Source organism: Cyanistes caeruleus, unplaced genomic scaffold (genome assembly GCF_971803275.1).
Source record: "Cyanistes caeruleus unplaced genomic scaffold, bCyaCae1.hap1.1 HAP1_SCAFFOLD_119, whole genome shotgun sequence".
NCBI lineage: Eukaryota > Metazoa > Chordata > Aves > Passeriformes > Paridae > Cyanistes > Cyanistes caeruleus.
In genome coordinates, this window is record NW_028255918.1 from 282201 (window position 1) to 295561 (window position 13361).

General features: G+C 56.3%; 2 protein-coding genes across 3 annotated transcripts in view; one reads left to right on the plus strand and one right to left on the minus strand.

Moving 5' to 3' along the window:
* The window catches only part of LOC147646149 (maestro heat-like repeat-containing protein family member 7), a 165252-nt gene that overhangs the window by 37990 nt on the left and 113901 nt on the right, over positions 1 to 13361 (minus strand). The gene's annotated exons all lie outside the window — the stretch shown is intronic.
* LOC147646151 (maestro heat-like repeat-containing protein family member 7) lies at positions 5536 to 11657 on the plus strand. 2 transcript variants are annotated; one of them, XM_086873867.1, is made up of 16 exons: positions 5536 to 6164; positions 6264 to 6425; positions 6695 to 6759; positions 6869 to 7018; positions 7208 to 7356; positions 7661 to 7808; positions 8058 to 8245; positions 8335 to 8472; positions 8752 to 8866; positions 9039 to 9176; positions 9390 to 9566; positions 9703 to 9858; positions 10017 to 10118; positions 10489 to 10591; positions 10871 to 10927; positions 11218 to 11657. In XM_086873867.1, exons 1-16 carry the CDS (start codon positions 6041 to 6043, stop codon positions 11415 to 11417), a joined length of 2172 nt encoding a protein of 723 aa, XP_086729993.1. In that variant the 5' UTR covers positions 5536 to 6040; the 3' UTR covers positions 11418 to 11657. The 2 variants fall into 2 exon arrangements, with proteins under 2 accessions (XP_086729993.1, XP_086729994.1); XM_086873868.1 differs by having other exon boundaries at positions 5575 to 6164; positions 6892 to 7018.

The following is a 13361-nucleotide window of genomic DNA, read 5'->3' on the forward strand; positions in this document are numbered from 1 at the left end:
CTGTTAACAGAGAACAGGACGCTGTGATCAGAAGAATGTGAATTCAGCATAGAAGAACAATCACAGGAATGTGGAATTAGGTGGAGTTGACCTTAAATAAAAATATCCAATAATGAGCTTGTTTTTACACTTTGTATGAGCCTAATTATTGATGCTATATAAGTGGTTTAAGAGTTACCAATAAATGAGACTTGCTGATCATTCATATTGAGTGCTGCATTTCTCCCGCCGAACTCATCATTTAGGTCCAAGTTCCAAACTGCAAATTTTTACACTCAAGACACAGTCATGAAGAACATGTATTTCAATTTTCTATTCCTTTAACTGCAGTGTAAAATATCTTAATATTGGAAAACATCCATAAAATCTCTCAAGGAAGGCAGCTAATGGATCCTTTTCACTAGCACGTGAACAAACTAAGGAACTAAAATCAAAGCTGAGTTCTCTTTTTCAAAAGATCAGTTACCTCTTTCTTACTCCAGTGTTATAGAAGATTTTTCACTACACACTTGGGGGTAATTTTTATCTTTCATATTTTTGGGGGGGGTTTTTTTGCTTGCTTTTGTTGTTTTTGTTGGTTTTTTTTACAGAAAACATGTCCTAGAAAAGGCATGTCCTTTGCTCCTGGTTCCCGTGTGGAGCAGCTCCCTTCCCGCTGGCTGAGCTGCTCAGGCAGAGCCCGGCAGCTCCTGGCCCTGCAGGGCTGAGGCTTTTCCCCATTGCTGGGCACAGACTGATGGAGCAGCAGTGCTGAACACGGGCACACGCAGAGGGAGCAGAGCAGCTGCCTTTGCCCACCTGAAGCTCCAAGGCCAAACTCTGAGCAGGCACGGCTGCAAGAGACTCGCAGGCTCCCTGTTGGCTCTGCTGCCCCACTTGTGCCCGGCCCAGCTCTGCGGGAGGCAGAGGGAGAACAAGGGGCAGCTCCCTCCCAGCCCCAGCCCAGGGACCCCTCCAGCCCCGGGCCTTGGGCCACTGTCAGCACCCGCTGCTCCAGCCACGGCTTCTGCTGGCACTGACAGCAACAACCAAACTGGGGCTGGTCCCGAGGGAGCAGCAGCAGTGCCTGGATCTGATCCCTCAGTCTGGGGCAGCCCCCTGGGGGAACAGAGGGCACAGCAAGAGGGACAAAACCAGTCAAGGTCAGAGACTGGGAAGAGCCAGAGCTGGGAGCAGGAACAGCTGCTTCATTGAATCCTGGAGAAAGCTCTTGGCTGGGTCAAAGCACTGAAAGGTGTGAAGAGCAGAGAGGAGGCCACACCAAACAATGCTCCTGTTTTCACATTTCCCCTCTCCATGTCCCAGAAGGAATTGAATGAACTTATTCTTCTCTCCCAGTTGTCTCCTTCAGCTTGAGCAGCTCAGCACCAGGAGCTGAAGGAGCTGAAGCCTCAGGCCACAAGAGCTGAGCAAGAGGGGGCTTTTGGACTAAAGTAATGCTGCTAAGTAATGGACCTAGCTGAATGCAGCAGATAGAATCCTGGTATTATAGAATCCATTCTGCTGGAAAAGACCTCTGAGTTCATCCAGTCCAGCCAGTCACCCAGCAGTGTCAAGCCCCCCACTAACCCTCGTTCCTGAAGTGCCAAGGTCTGCACAACAGGCCCTGAGTGAGGCCTGAACAACAGGCCCTGAGCCAAAGGTGATCTCTGAATGAACCTTCCAGCCAAAGGTTATCTGTCCATCTGCTCATTACTGAAATATTCATGGTCATGAACACTGTGATAGATGTATCCACTCATCAATGAAACATGGATTGACCTTTCTGTGTTTAGAAGCCAGACAAGGCCATGAAATCCCACATCTGGCCTTGTTTGGGGTGTATGGTCAGGGTCGACTCCCTTGGTTCCTCCTTGAGGCCTGGCCAGGCTTTGGCAGGGACGCAAGAGGAGAATGAAACCAGATGTTCCCACACCAGAAGTGCTGTCAGTTTGTTTATTCAGCACTATCAAAGCTGGGCCCTCTCTCACAGCGGGGTTGGAGCCTCACCTGTGGCTGGAGGCACCTGCAGCAATTCCCAGTGTCTGGAGTGGCTCTCCAGCCCTTGGCTGTGACAGCTTCCCCAGCTGATGGGTGGATCTGGGGATGGCAAAGTCTGAGGGGAACTGGTGCTGGATCTTTGTTAATCCCTGCAGGCAATCTTTGGCACTGATGATTGGATTCATTGCTGAGCTGCTCCTTTTGTCATCCTTTGCTGCTTGGAGCTGCAGTTAGTGACACTGATTCCTTCAGGTGGAGTTTGTGCCTTTGGTGCTGACTCTGCCTGCTGCTGAAACAAAACTGGCAAAGTCTAGCCAGATCACAACAAAATGTCACTTTTAAAATATAAATGTAAGGAATCACTCCCATCTGTAATTCCCAGAAGGGAAGCTCTCCCCAGAGTTCGCTGGCTCTGGAGTGGGGCTGAGGTCGGAGCACCGTGCGAGCAGTGGGGCAGTCGGTTAAAAGAGGCTGAACCGCTGGATGTCTTAAAATGCATCCAAACACTGCATATGGAAAAAGGAAAAGAACTCATGGGTTTGGGAAGACAAGGAGGGATTCTGTTAACAGCACCAACAGAAGGAACAATTGTTTTCGGAATGCTCCCACGTGGAGTGACAGAAGAGGGTTTTAGTGTTTAGCTCAGGTTTGTTTGTCCAAGTAAAATAATAATAACAATAGCAATAACAACAATAATTATAACAACACAATAATATATATTTATATATATAACTAAAAATCGATAATGTGAAATAATGCTGACAATTCCAATTTGTTAGCTTTGGCTGCTCACTGTAACACTAAAATACCCTACAAAAAAGGACTAGCAAAGACCCAAATGTCAACGGTAAACTTTGTGAATTGTATACAAGGAATAACGGAGGAAGGGATAAAACTGGCAATTTTTATAGGGTTTGGCAATGCTGTGATGTGGAATGCTTTGTCTGTTCCTGTGAAAAACACAGTGATTAAGACTGCTGGGTTTTTCATGTATCACACTATCTACAATCTACAGGATTGGTTGAACAATTGTTAAAAGAGCAGTTGATAAAATGAGGAGATGGGAACCTGTCCCGGTGGAGAACCCATCTCCCAGATGGGCTCCATGCCCTTAACAATGGGCCCACTGGGAAATGGAAACCCCTGGGTGTGCACGGCTGCACCCAATTTGCAAACACAGCCATGGACAGTGAGACTTGGACTGCCTGGGGAATTGTTCTGGCTGTGATGGCCCCTGCCAGGGCCAGCCCACAGGCTGCAGGGCTGGACCTTCATGCACTGGAATTCATTAGGAGAAATCAGAAGCAAATGACAGTTTACAATACAGGAATAAGAATTCAGATTCCTCCAGGACACTTTGGTTTGATAACTGCTCACTGGAGCTTGGCATTGCAAAGGGTTCATGTCACGGGAGGAGGAATTGATGCAGATTATCAAGGAGAAATTGAAGTAAGTCTGTTAAACAATAGCGAACAAGATTTGATTGTTCAACCCCATGACAAGGTAGAAGAAATATTGATATCGCCATTTAAAAAATAATTGTGAAGAAAGGATATCCACTTCAAATTGCCTCCATTTGTGGATAAAAAGAGTTTGGACCCAGCAGTCCTAATAAAGGAGCCAGAGTGTGGGTCCAGAGGCCAAATGGCCCTCCCAAGCCAGCTGAAGGAAGAGCTCTGGGCAAAGACAACATTGTTGGAATCCTGAGACCTGAGCAGGAACAATGGGAATATGTCCCTGCAGCCAAGTGTTCTCTGCCAGAACAAGTCAATGGGATGGGATATTGTTTTACAGACCCTGCCAGACCAAATCTCCCTGTTTGCCCCAACGGCCCCTTTGGAGAATGCTCAGATCCACAGGGCTCCATGTGAAGGCTGATGTGACCCTGAGGGACTTCCACACCAATTCCAGCCAGGAGCCTGGCTGTCCCTCAGGGACTGGGACCCGGCACCTCTCCAGCCGAAGGGGAAAGGACCCCAGCAAGCCTTGTTAGCCACAGACAGCGCAGTAAAGCTGAACAGCAAAGGACCTTGGGGACATTATTCTGGAATTCAAAAGGTGCCAGCTCCATGGACAACAGAATTATTGTTCCTAACGTGAATGAGAGTGAGGAAAAAGAATGAGTAGGCTTGTGATGGTAAAGCACAGAAATCCTTTCACATTGTGACCTCCAACTAGAACAGGGCTTGGTTTCTCCGGAAGGGAAATCTCAGTCAATCCTGTAAAACTGATAATTGCATTCCTGTGTTCCACAGCACAGTTTTCTGTCAGTGTCCCTGCACTGGATCCGTTACGAGTCAGAGCCCATTGACAGAGTTTTGGCCACCCCACAGGGTGAGCCCTCCGAGGGAACCCCATTCCTCCCAACCTGAGCTGAGAACATACCCAGCAATTAGTTACATTGAGTATTTTGGCTACTTTGATCTTTAAATTTTCAAAATAATTTTGATTACTAATGCCTTGATTAAATTAAGAGGTGTTTCTGGCAAACAAAGATCCTGGCTGACTCTCAAGATACAACTTACAGGTGTTGGGGGTTACGTGTCCTTTATTTTCTATTTAGTTCTGGCTTGCCTGTGGAATTTTTACTCATGACTTGCAGGGAAAACTTAACTGCGGGTACCTGGTGGGTGCTTGAGGAAAAACAAAGAGTTTGGCTGGGCCCAGGGGGGGAAGGGGGCAGGAAAAGGGGAGGGTGGGGACAGTTTGGTGGCTTCTTCAGCTTCGGAGAAGAACACTTTGGGTGCAGAGCTGTTGTGGTGGGGAGAAGGGAATTTCGCCATCACCCAGATGGAGCTGCTGCTTCTTCTCCTTCTTCCCTCTTCATTGGTGGCCTCACACCCCCTGTCCTGCCGGGACGTGTGGCAGTGCCAGCCACCGCCACGGAGCTGCTGATCCACCTCAGCCACTAGCCCGGGATCTCAGCTCATCCCTGCTGTTCCAGCTGAGTGTTCCTCAGAGCCCTGCAGGAGCACCAGCACTGACTGCCAACCCGAGGGGGTTTGTGAAACAAAGCCTCTCCTCCATCCTTTCCCGTCTCAGCCCAGAAAGCTGTCACGGGGTCCCTGGCTCTGTTTTCTTGCTAACGCTGTAGTTATTGTTGTTTGTTTGCCTGGTTATAAATATTAGTAAAAAACTGTCATTCCTATCCCCAGATCTCTGCCTGAGAGCCCCTTGATTTCAGGATTATCATAATTTGGAGGGAGGGGGTCTACATTTTTCATTCCAAGGGAGGCTCCTGCCCTCCCTAGCAGACACCTGTCTCTCAACACTGAGACATTTCCATGAGGAAATTTTGCAAAGTTTTCAATAAAATTCTTATTGATAAATTTGCCTCCATTTCATTTCTAACAAGCTGTTCCTAAAGATCCCATCAGGCTGTCTTAGACACTTTGGGCAAGGGATTCCTTCCAAGCTGGGCCACTTGGGGGTGGGGGAGGGGATGGGGGCGGCCCCAGGGCGGAGGGCAGGGTGTGCAAGGGCCCTTTGTGACACGCTGCAGCACGGTCACCGTGGGATGGTGGCAACGGGAGCAGATGTCAAAGGGCCCTTTGTGACACGTGCTGCCATAGGAGCTGGCGGTGACAGGGCCACGCCACAGTGCTCGGTGCACGCGACGGGTCAGGACGCGCCAGAGCGGTGCTGTGAGGAGCCCCCGCACAGCGCACTCCTTTGTGTCGGACCTGGAGCTTTTCTGAAGCACTATTTCTACAGGTGACCTCGAGGCCAGACCACAGGTCTTGCTGACCTGTGGCCTTGCTGACCCTTCCTTCTTAAGGTTCTCTTGAGGGCAGACCGTGGGACTTGGTGACCCGGAGCTTTTCCGACGTGTCGCCCATCCCTGCAGTCTCTGCCCTTGAGACCAGACCACAATCCCTGTCGAGGAGCCTCCTGTCCTTGTGGCAGGAGCCCTCAAGACCCAAGTGCAGGACTTGCTGTCTTGCAATCTTGCCAGGACTTGAGTCTTGCAGGTGCCTTCCAGGCACGACTGCAGGACTTGCTGACTCTGAGCTTTTCCGAGCCATCTCTCCTGCAAGCAACCATAAATCCAGTCACTGCCATGGAGCAGCGACCCCCAAGAGTGCCCAAGTTGGCCTGGCTTGAGGAGCAGGAAGAAGAAGGCTCTGGAGCTGTCCTGGCACAGGAGTCTGAAGAGGTGCAGGAGTTCCAGGCACCACAGGAGGGTGAGTTGCAGAGCTCGGCATTAGGGCTAGTGCCTGTTGCCAGCTTGGCCCCATCCCATTCCATGCCATGCCATCCCCTGGTGCTGTTCCTATGGAAAGGATTGGAGAGTCTGGAAGAAGATTTGGAGCAGCGACCCCCAAGAGTGCCCAAGCTGGCCTGGGTGGAGGAGGAGGAGGAGGAGGAGGTCGAGGAAGAAGGCCCTGGAGCTGCCCCAGCACCAGAGACCGAAGAGGTGCAGCAGTTGCAGCCGCTGGAGGAGGGTGAGTGGCAGAGCTGGGCCACAGGGCTGGTGCCTGCGGCCATCTTGGCCCCATCCCATCCCATTGCATCCCATCTCATCCCATCCCACACTGTCCTGTGGACACACACCCATGGACAGCACAAAAAAGGGGCTGGGGCTGTCCCCGCAGCAGTGGCCGTGCTGCATCCCCTGGGGCATCCCGGGACTGTCCCTGCCTGGGGAACGTAGGGCTGGGCTGTGCTCTCCGGCCTCTCCCGCAGCCCCTCAGCTCTGGCTGCTCTTTGCCAGATGCAGCCATGGACGGCACACAAGAGCAGGACACCGCCCGTGGCCGCTTCCGCAGAGCAGCGCAGGTACCTGCAGCCATCCCCACCTGCGCTGGGCCTGCTGGCACTGCTCAGCCCAGCACCGCACTTGGAGCACTCCATGCAACTTCCCTGCCTTCCTGCCCTTCTCCTACAGTTTCTTTACCAATTCATCACCAGAATTGGCAAGGAAGAGACCAGACCTATGGACACTGAGGTCAAAGCATCCTCAGAGGTCTTGGCAGAACAGAGCAGCGCTGCCCAGCTGGATCTGCTTGTAGAGACGGCTCTTTTCAATCCAGAGCAAGTAAGCAGCCTGTGGCCAGCCTTTGATCCTCCAGCAATTGCTTGGCTTTCCCAAGCCACGCCTGCTGCTCACTTGAAGCTTTTGAGGCCATGGCAGCATGCTGGAAGAGAAGCACTTGTCTGGGGAAGAAGCTGGGCACATTGCTGACTCCCTCTGCTAGCATTCCAAGTCTCCCTGTGCCTTCTCCAGGTGCCCGGCGTGGTGAGGTACATCCACCAGTGGCTCATGGCCAATGAGGCTGCTGAGCACAGGATGGACTGGGCCCTGATGCAAGTGGCCGAGGCAGAGCCCGATGATGTGGCCATCACTCTCCTGCGGGTGGCCCCAACGTGTGACAGGTATGGGGCCCAGCTGCCCCGAGGCCTCAGGGCTCCCCAGCCCATCACCCTGTACAGCCCGGCCCAGGGCTGTGAGCAACACAGACTTGCAGGGCCCTCTGGCTGCTCCCTTTGCCAGCCCTGCTACAAAGTCAGCTCCTGAGCCTGCTGCCGTGCTGCCAGCCTGCCCCTCAGGGGCCTGTCCCCACAGGGCTGGGCTGCCTGGCTGCTGCTGCCGCTCAGGGGCAGTGGGCACAGGCAGAGCTGGTGGCCAGCTCAGCTCCCCGCTGCTGCCCAGCCCACGGTGCTGTGTCTGACCCCGCAGAGCTGCTATGGCCATGTGGACGAACATCTTGCTCTCGCCCTGGATTTCAGAGGAAGTGACACCGCTCCTCGTCAATGTGGTGGGGAGCTGGCCGCAGAAAAACCTGGGCACCTCTGATGGGGACAAGACGGCTGTCTTTTCCCTGACTGTGAGTTTCTGGAGCTGGCCTTTGCTCACCGCAAGGCCGGCCGCCTCTCCAGCAGCTCTGTTGCCTCCTTCCCCCACTGCATCTCCCTGCTTCAGGCACTGGCCACAAACCTGGCCTAGGGGCAGCTTCAGGGCCACCAGGCCCGCTGCTCCCCCTGCGTCTCCCCCGGCCTCTCCCTGCCAGGCTCAGGCCCTGCCACACGGACGCCCCGGCACTGAGCGCTGTCTCGGGCTGCTTTGTCCTCTGCAGGCAACTCTGGTGATGTGGAAGATCCTCCAGGGGCCCTGTTGCCCACAGATCCTCACAGTCTATTTCCCCCGCCTCTTTGTGCATCTCCTCTTCCAAACGTACTTCAGTACTTTGTATATGACAGAGGACGTCCATACCTTCTGGAAGGAATGCCAGGAGCAACACGGCCTCTCCACCAGCCCCAACAGGTGCTCCATGCCACTCCTCCTGTCCCTGCCACTTCCCCAGCCTCAGAGCCAGCGCTCCCAGCGTCACCTGGGCTTTGCTGTGCGCACAGGTTTGCAGTGCAGACCCTGAAGGCCCTGCTCTGCAGTCTCCACTTGGAGCATGTGGTGGTGGCAATGGAACGCAAGCGTGGCTGGGACACGCTGCTCTGTGCTGACACCCACCACTATGCCGTGGGTCTGCTGGCCAGGTGAGCCCCCCTTCTCCCCACTGCCTCTGACATTTGTGCCCCCTGCCCGGGATGCCCCCCCACAGTCCCCGTGGCCATGGGCCTGAGGGCCTCGTCAGCGAGGGATGGCCAAGGAGACTGCAAAAGGCTGTGAGAGGAGCGTGTCCAGGAGCAGCCACATCTCAAGGGCCCAAATCGCCTCACAGGGTGCTGGGGCAATAGGACAACTGTGTCCATCAGTCCTGGGAGAGGCTTTTCGCACCCTTGCTGAGACTCTTTCTGCCATTTTCTGCCTTCCAGGGTAATGCGCCGTGCATCTGGCCACTTGTGTAAAGGCATCTTAAGCTACCTGCTTGAGGTGCTCAGCAAACCGTTGCCACACTGGGATGTGTCTGCCATGGCATTCCTTGTGGAGGTGAGCCTGATGGCCAGCACTACCTCGCTCAGCTCCCTGCCAGCCCTGTCCCCTGGCATAGCCACAGCTGCCTGGGACGGCACCCGCGCCCTGTGCTGCTGCCTGGGCCCAGCCCTGCGCACTTCCAGGCTCTTGCCAGCCAGCTCCCCTCTCACTGCCCTGTGCCTTTCAGCTCCTAGATTGCCTGGAGTTGAGTGACTGTGGTGACAGCCTAATGGATATCTTGTATAAGTACCTGTGGTACAATTCCACAGAGATGCATCACCAGGTTCTCAGGGCTCTCCTCCTGCTAAAGGACCATCCCTCCATGGTGAGAAGGGGGCAGCAGCTGAAGCTGTGTGGGCAGCATGAGGCTGGGCAATGCTGTCACTTGGCCTTGGCTGGCCTTTGCCTTGGGCACTGAGGCAGCTCCTCGCAGCTCTCCTGCCTCCTGCTTCAGCGGCCCGAGTGCTTTGGGACAGCCCTTTGGCCTCTGGGCCCTGCGGCAGCTGCCCGGGCTTTCACACCCTTGTGTTCTGCACAGGCCGAAAGAATTCAGAGCCTGACAGGAAGACTAGTGCACCTCCTGTGGGACTTGGACAGTGACGTGGCCAGGATGAGCACTGCTCTCCTGAGCCATATTTTCACGGATGAAGACACCCCAATATCCTGGCGCAGGGCCCTGCAGCTGGCTGAGCCGCTCCTGAAACTCCTGGACAATGTAAGGCTCTGTGCCCCAGCCACGGCCACTGCCTGCTGCCCGGACACTTTGTGCCCTGTGCATTTGCAGGCCTGCGCCAATGTGGGCCACAAGAAGCCAATGATGAGGTCATTTTTCCTTCCTTCCTTTCATACAGCCCCATAGCCAGGTGCAGCTGCTCTCCATGTTTCTCCTTCGAAGAGTGATGTCTTCAGCAGAAGAAGAAGGAAGAAAGCCCCTGAAGGAACGAGTGTACCAGAGCCTGCTCCCACTCTTTTTCCACTGCCAAGATGAGAATCGGCATGTGGCAGAGGTGAGGACTCCTGGGCTGCTGCTGCGCCTTGGCAGGGGGCTCAGCTGCCTCCTGCCCTGACGCAGGCTTGCAGGCTGCAGCCTCCTCCAGCCCTTGGCACTGGGACACTCCTGTGCCCTGCCTTGTGGGGCCATTTGCGGCTCTCTGCTGCTCCCCAGGCCTCTCGGACAACGCTCCTTCGCGCGGCTGGCTTTCTGAAGAGGCCAGACCTAGAAAAAGCTGTGAGGAAGGAGAAGCTGTGGAAGTTTGCCAAGCTCGTGGTAAGGACGGCCTGGAAGTGCCAGCCTCAGGCTAGAGAAGCCCCCTGGCCCCGGTGCTCAGTGTGTGGGGCTGGCAGCTGTGCCCCTGCCCACTGCTACAGCCGGGGGCCGCACGGCTTCTTCTCCAGCCCCCTGTGGCCCCGAGCCGGGTGCCGATGGAGCCCCGGCCCAGCGGGGCTGCAGGCCGGGCCGGCACCGCGGCTCCCCGGGCAGCAGCCGGCCCTCTGCCCCCTCCAGAGCCCGGCGCCAGCGGCTGCTGGCCGGGCCTCAGGGCTGGCCGGGCACGGGAGGCCGGGGCTGGCCGCAGGCAGCAGCGCCCGGCCGAGGGGCAGAGCCCGCGCCAACCCTTCCCTCCTGCCGCTCTCTCCAGCTGGCCGACCACAGGATCCCCTTGGCCGAGCACCTGCGCCGGGCCCTGCAGTACCTGCAGGACCCACAGGAGACCCTGCGAGCGGCGGCCATCAGGGTCATCGGTGAGTCCCGAGCCCGGGCTCCCTCCCCGCCCCGCCGCAGCTCGGCCCCAGCCCCGGCTGCTGCCCCGGCAGCGGCACCCGGGCCCGGCGCCTGGAGCCCCGGCTGTCCTCGGGGCTGCTGCTGCCGGCCTCTGGCAGCCGTGCCCTTGGGCTGGGTCAGGATGCGGTAAGGGCCCGGGCTGAGCCCTGCCGGGGCAGGAGGCCGTGTGGCCACAGGGCTGGTAGCGCCGCTGGCAGGGAGCTGTGCTGCTGGGACCCTGACAGGCTCTGTGTTCTCAGGGATGGCCGGGGAGCAGCTGAGGGGGCAGCACGCAGAGCTCCAGGTCTTGTGCAGAGGTGAGCCAGGACAGCGGGCTGACAGCGGTGGCTGTCGGGGGCAGCTGCAAGCCCTGGCCAGGCTGTGGAGGGCTCTGCTCCCTGTGCCGATGAGGGACGGCATGGGCAGAGCACAGTGAGATTTCAGGGCCACGTGGGGCATTTGTGGCCAGCAGCTTCGGGCTGACCCCCTTGGTCCCTGCTCCCTCCTGGCCAAGGCAAGAGCCGGCTGGCATGGCCCTGGCAGGGGGCTCTCGCTGCGCCCCCACAGCTCTGGGATCTGACCGTGGCTCTGTTTGTCTCTCTTGTAGCCCTCGAACGCCTGACAGAGGACAGAAGCGGTGCCGTGTCAGACCTGGCACTTGAGACGCTGTATGTCCTCCGGGCCATCCAGAGTGCCCGTTACTCCATTCTCCAGAGGATGGAAGACCAAATCCTCAGGGCATGGAGGACACGGCCTCGTCTGTCGGGCCTGGGCTGGCTGCGCTGCTGGAGATGTGCTCAGCGCTGATTTGGGACATTCTGTTTGCTGGGGCCACCTGGGCAAGCCAGGATTTTTAATTTCATAAGAATAGTTTTCTTCTGTTTTTTTCTTTTTAATATGTAAATAATATAGGATATGTTAGGGCTGAGAGGCTCTATCTTCTGGGGCCACATGGGCCATCTGTTATTTTTTTTTTCATAGAGATTGTTCTTTTCTTCGTTTCGTTTCCATCTAGTATGTAAATAATATAGGATATGTTATAAACCACAAGAGTCCCAAGACCTTTCTTTTGCTGCCCAGGGTGTGTGGGGCATAGGGGAAGAGAGGGAAAAGGGTTCTTGTGTTCAGCAACCTGCCAGGGCATGCAGTGGCGCAGGGGAAATGGCCAGAAGCCCCTTGGCCTTTGGTGGTTGTGCTGAAGCCACAAGCCCTGTGGCAGGCAGGAAGCGCCATCTGTGTCCTGCTGCCCGTGTGTTGCTGCAGTGATGGCTGAGGAGCTGCTGGAGCTCCTGTGGGGCTGCGGCGCTGCTGCCGGGCCAGGCTGGGGGAGCCCCTGAGGGCACGGGGTGCTGGGAGGCCGTGAAGGGATGAGGGGCTGCGGAGGCCCAGACGGGACAAGGCAGTGGGAAGGCACGAGGGGGATGTGTGAGGGAGTGGGTGGCAGGAGGTTCCAAGGGGACAGAAGGCCCTGGAGGAGCCGGGGTGGTGGGAAGCCCTGAGGAATTGGGTGTCAGAGGCCATAAGCAGCCCCCGGGCAGCCGCCTGGTCCCTGACACCCGGCTGCTCCGGTGCTTCCGCAAAATGTCCCCCAGGCCTGCAGCAGAAGGCCTGGAGGCTGGGACACCACCCCAGCGGGAGGGTGGGGACAGCCCGAGGTGCCCAGGCTGGGCTGGCTGGGGACATGGAGGGCAGGGGGTGCTGCCAGGCCACGGCCACTGGGTGCCTCCAGGAAGGGGCAGTGGGCAGAGGCAGGGCTGGCGGCCAGCCCGGGCCCTCGCGGCTGCCCAGGCCACGCTGCTGTGACCGAGGCCCCCCTGACACAGAGCTCGGGGCCCACAGAGCTGCTGCCACCATGGAGAGGGTGGCGATGTCTCCTCCAGCAGGGCTGCCCAGTGGCTGCTGCCCAAGCGGCTCTGGAGCCCACAGAAACAGCAGCAGAGCGTGCCCAGGAACAGCAGCAGCCCCAACGTCGGCACCTGCGCACTGAGGCGTCCGCAGCAGCCGGGTGCCAAACAGGGGGAGGCTGTGGGCACAATTGCCTTTGCTTTGGCAAAAGGCTTCAGCAGAGTTGGCCACAATGGCTTTCTCTTCACTTGCAGCCTCACAGCAACGCTTGCCAGCTTCAGCTGCAGCCTGTGCCCGTGGCTGACTTGGATGGCTGTGCTTGAGGGTGAGCTCGCCTTCCACACTCAGGTGTCCCAAGGTAGCGGCATTGGCGCCATCCTGAGAAAGAGAGAGAGAGAGAGAGAGAGACAGAGAGAGAGAGAGAGAGACAGAGAGAGTCTGATGGGGCAGGAGCCCTATGCTGCAGCTGCCCTCCCTCTCTTCTGTCCAGGCACCTTGAAGTCACATGAAACAAAATCCTGGACTTGCTTGGAATAAAGGAAGAAGCAGCATGTGCTGAAAAAAAGCAGGGACTTACACGGCTCAGTTTTGCTCTCCACTTGGGCAATCCCAGAATCCCTGAGCACTTGGTGTTGCAAATTAGCATCAACATCATGCAGTCTCCAACCACCCTGCCATGGGCACAGGTGGTGTGCAGGCATAGGTGTGACTAGAATTGGGAGAACACTTTTCCATGTTGACCTTTTCCTCTCCTGGATTTCAAGCAAAGATGAAAAAATCATCTGGTGAATGACAGGTGAATAGTGTAGCTCACAGAACTAGGAGTAGGAGTCTCCAGTGGCCCATGGTGTGTCCATTCAACCATTGTTAGATTGTCCAGTTGGAGCTCAGCACGGTGCAGCCTGG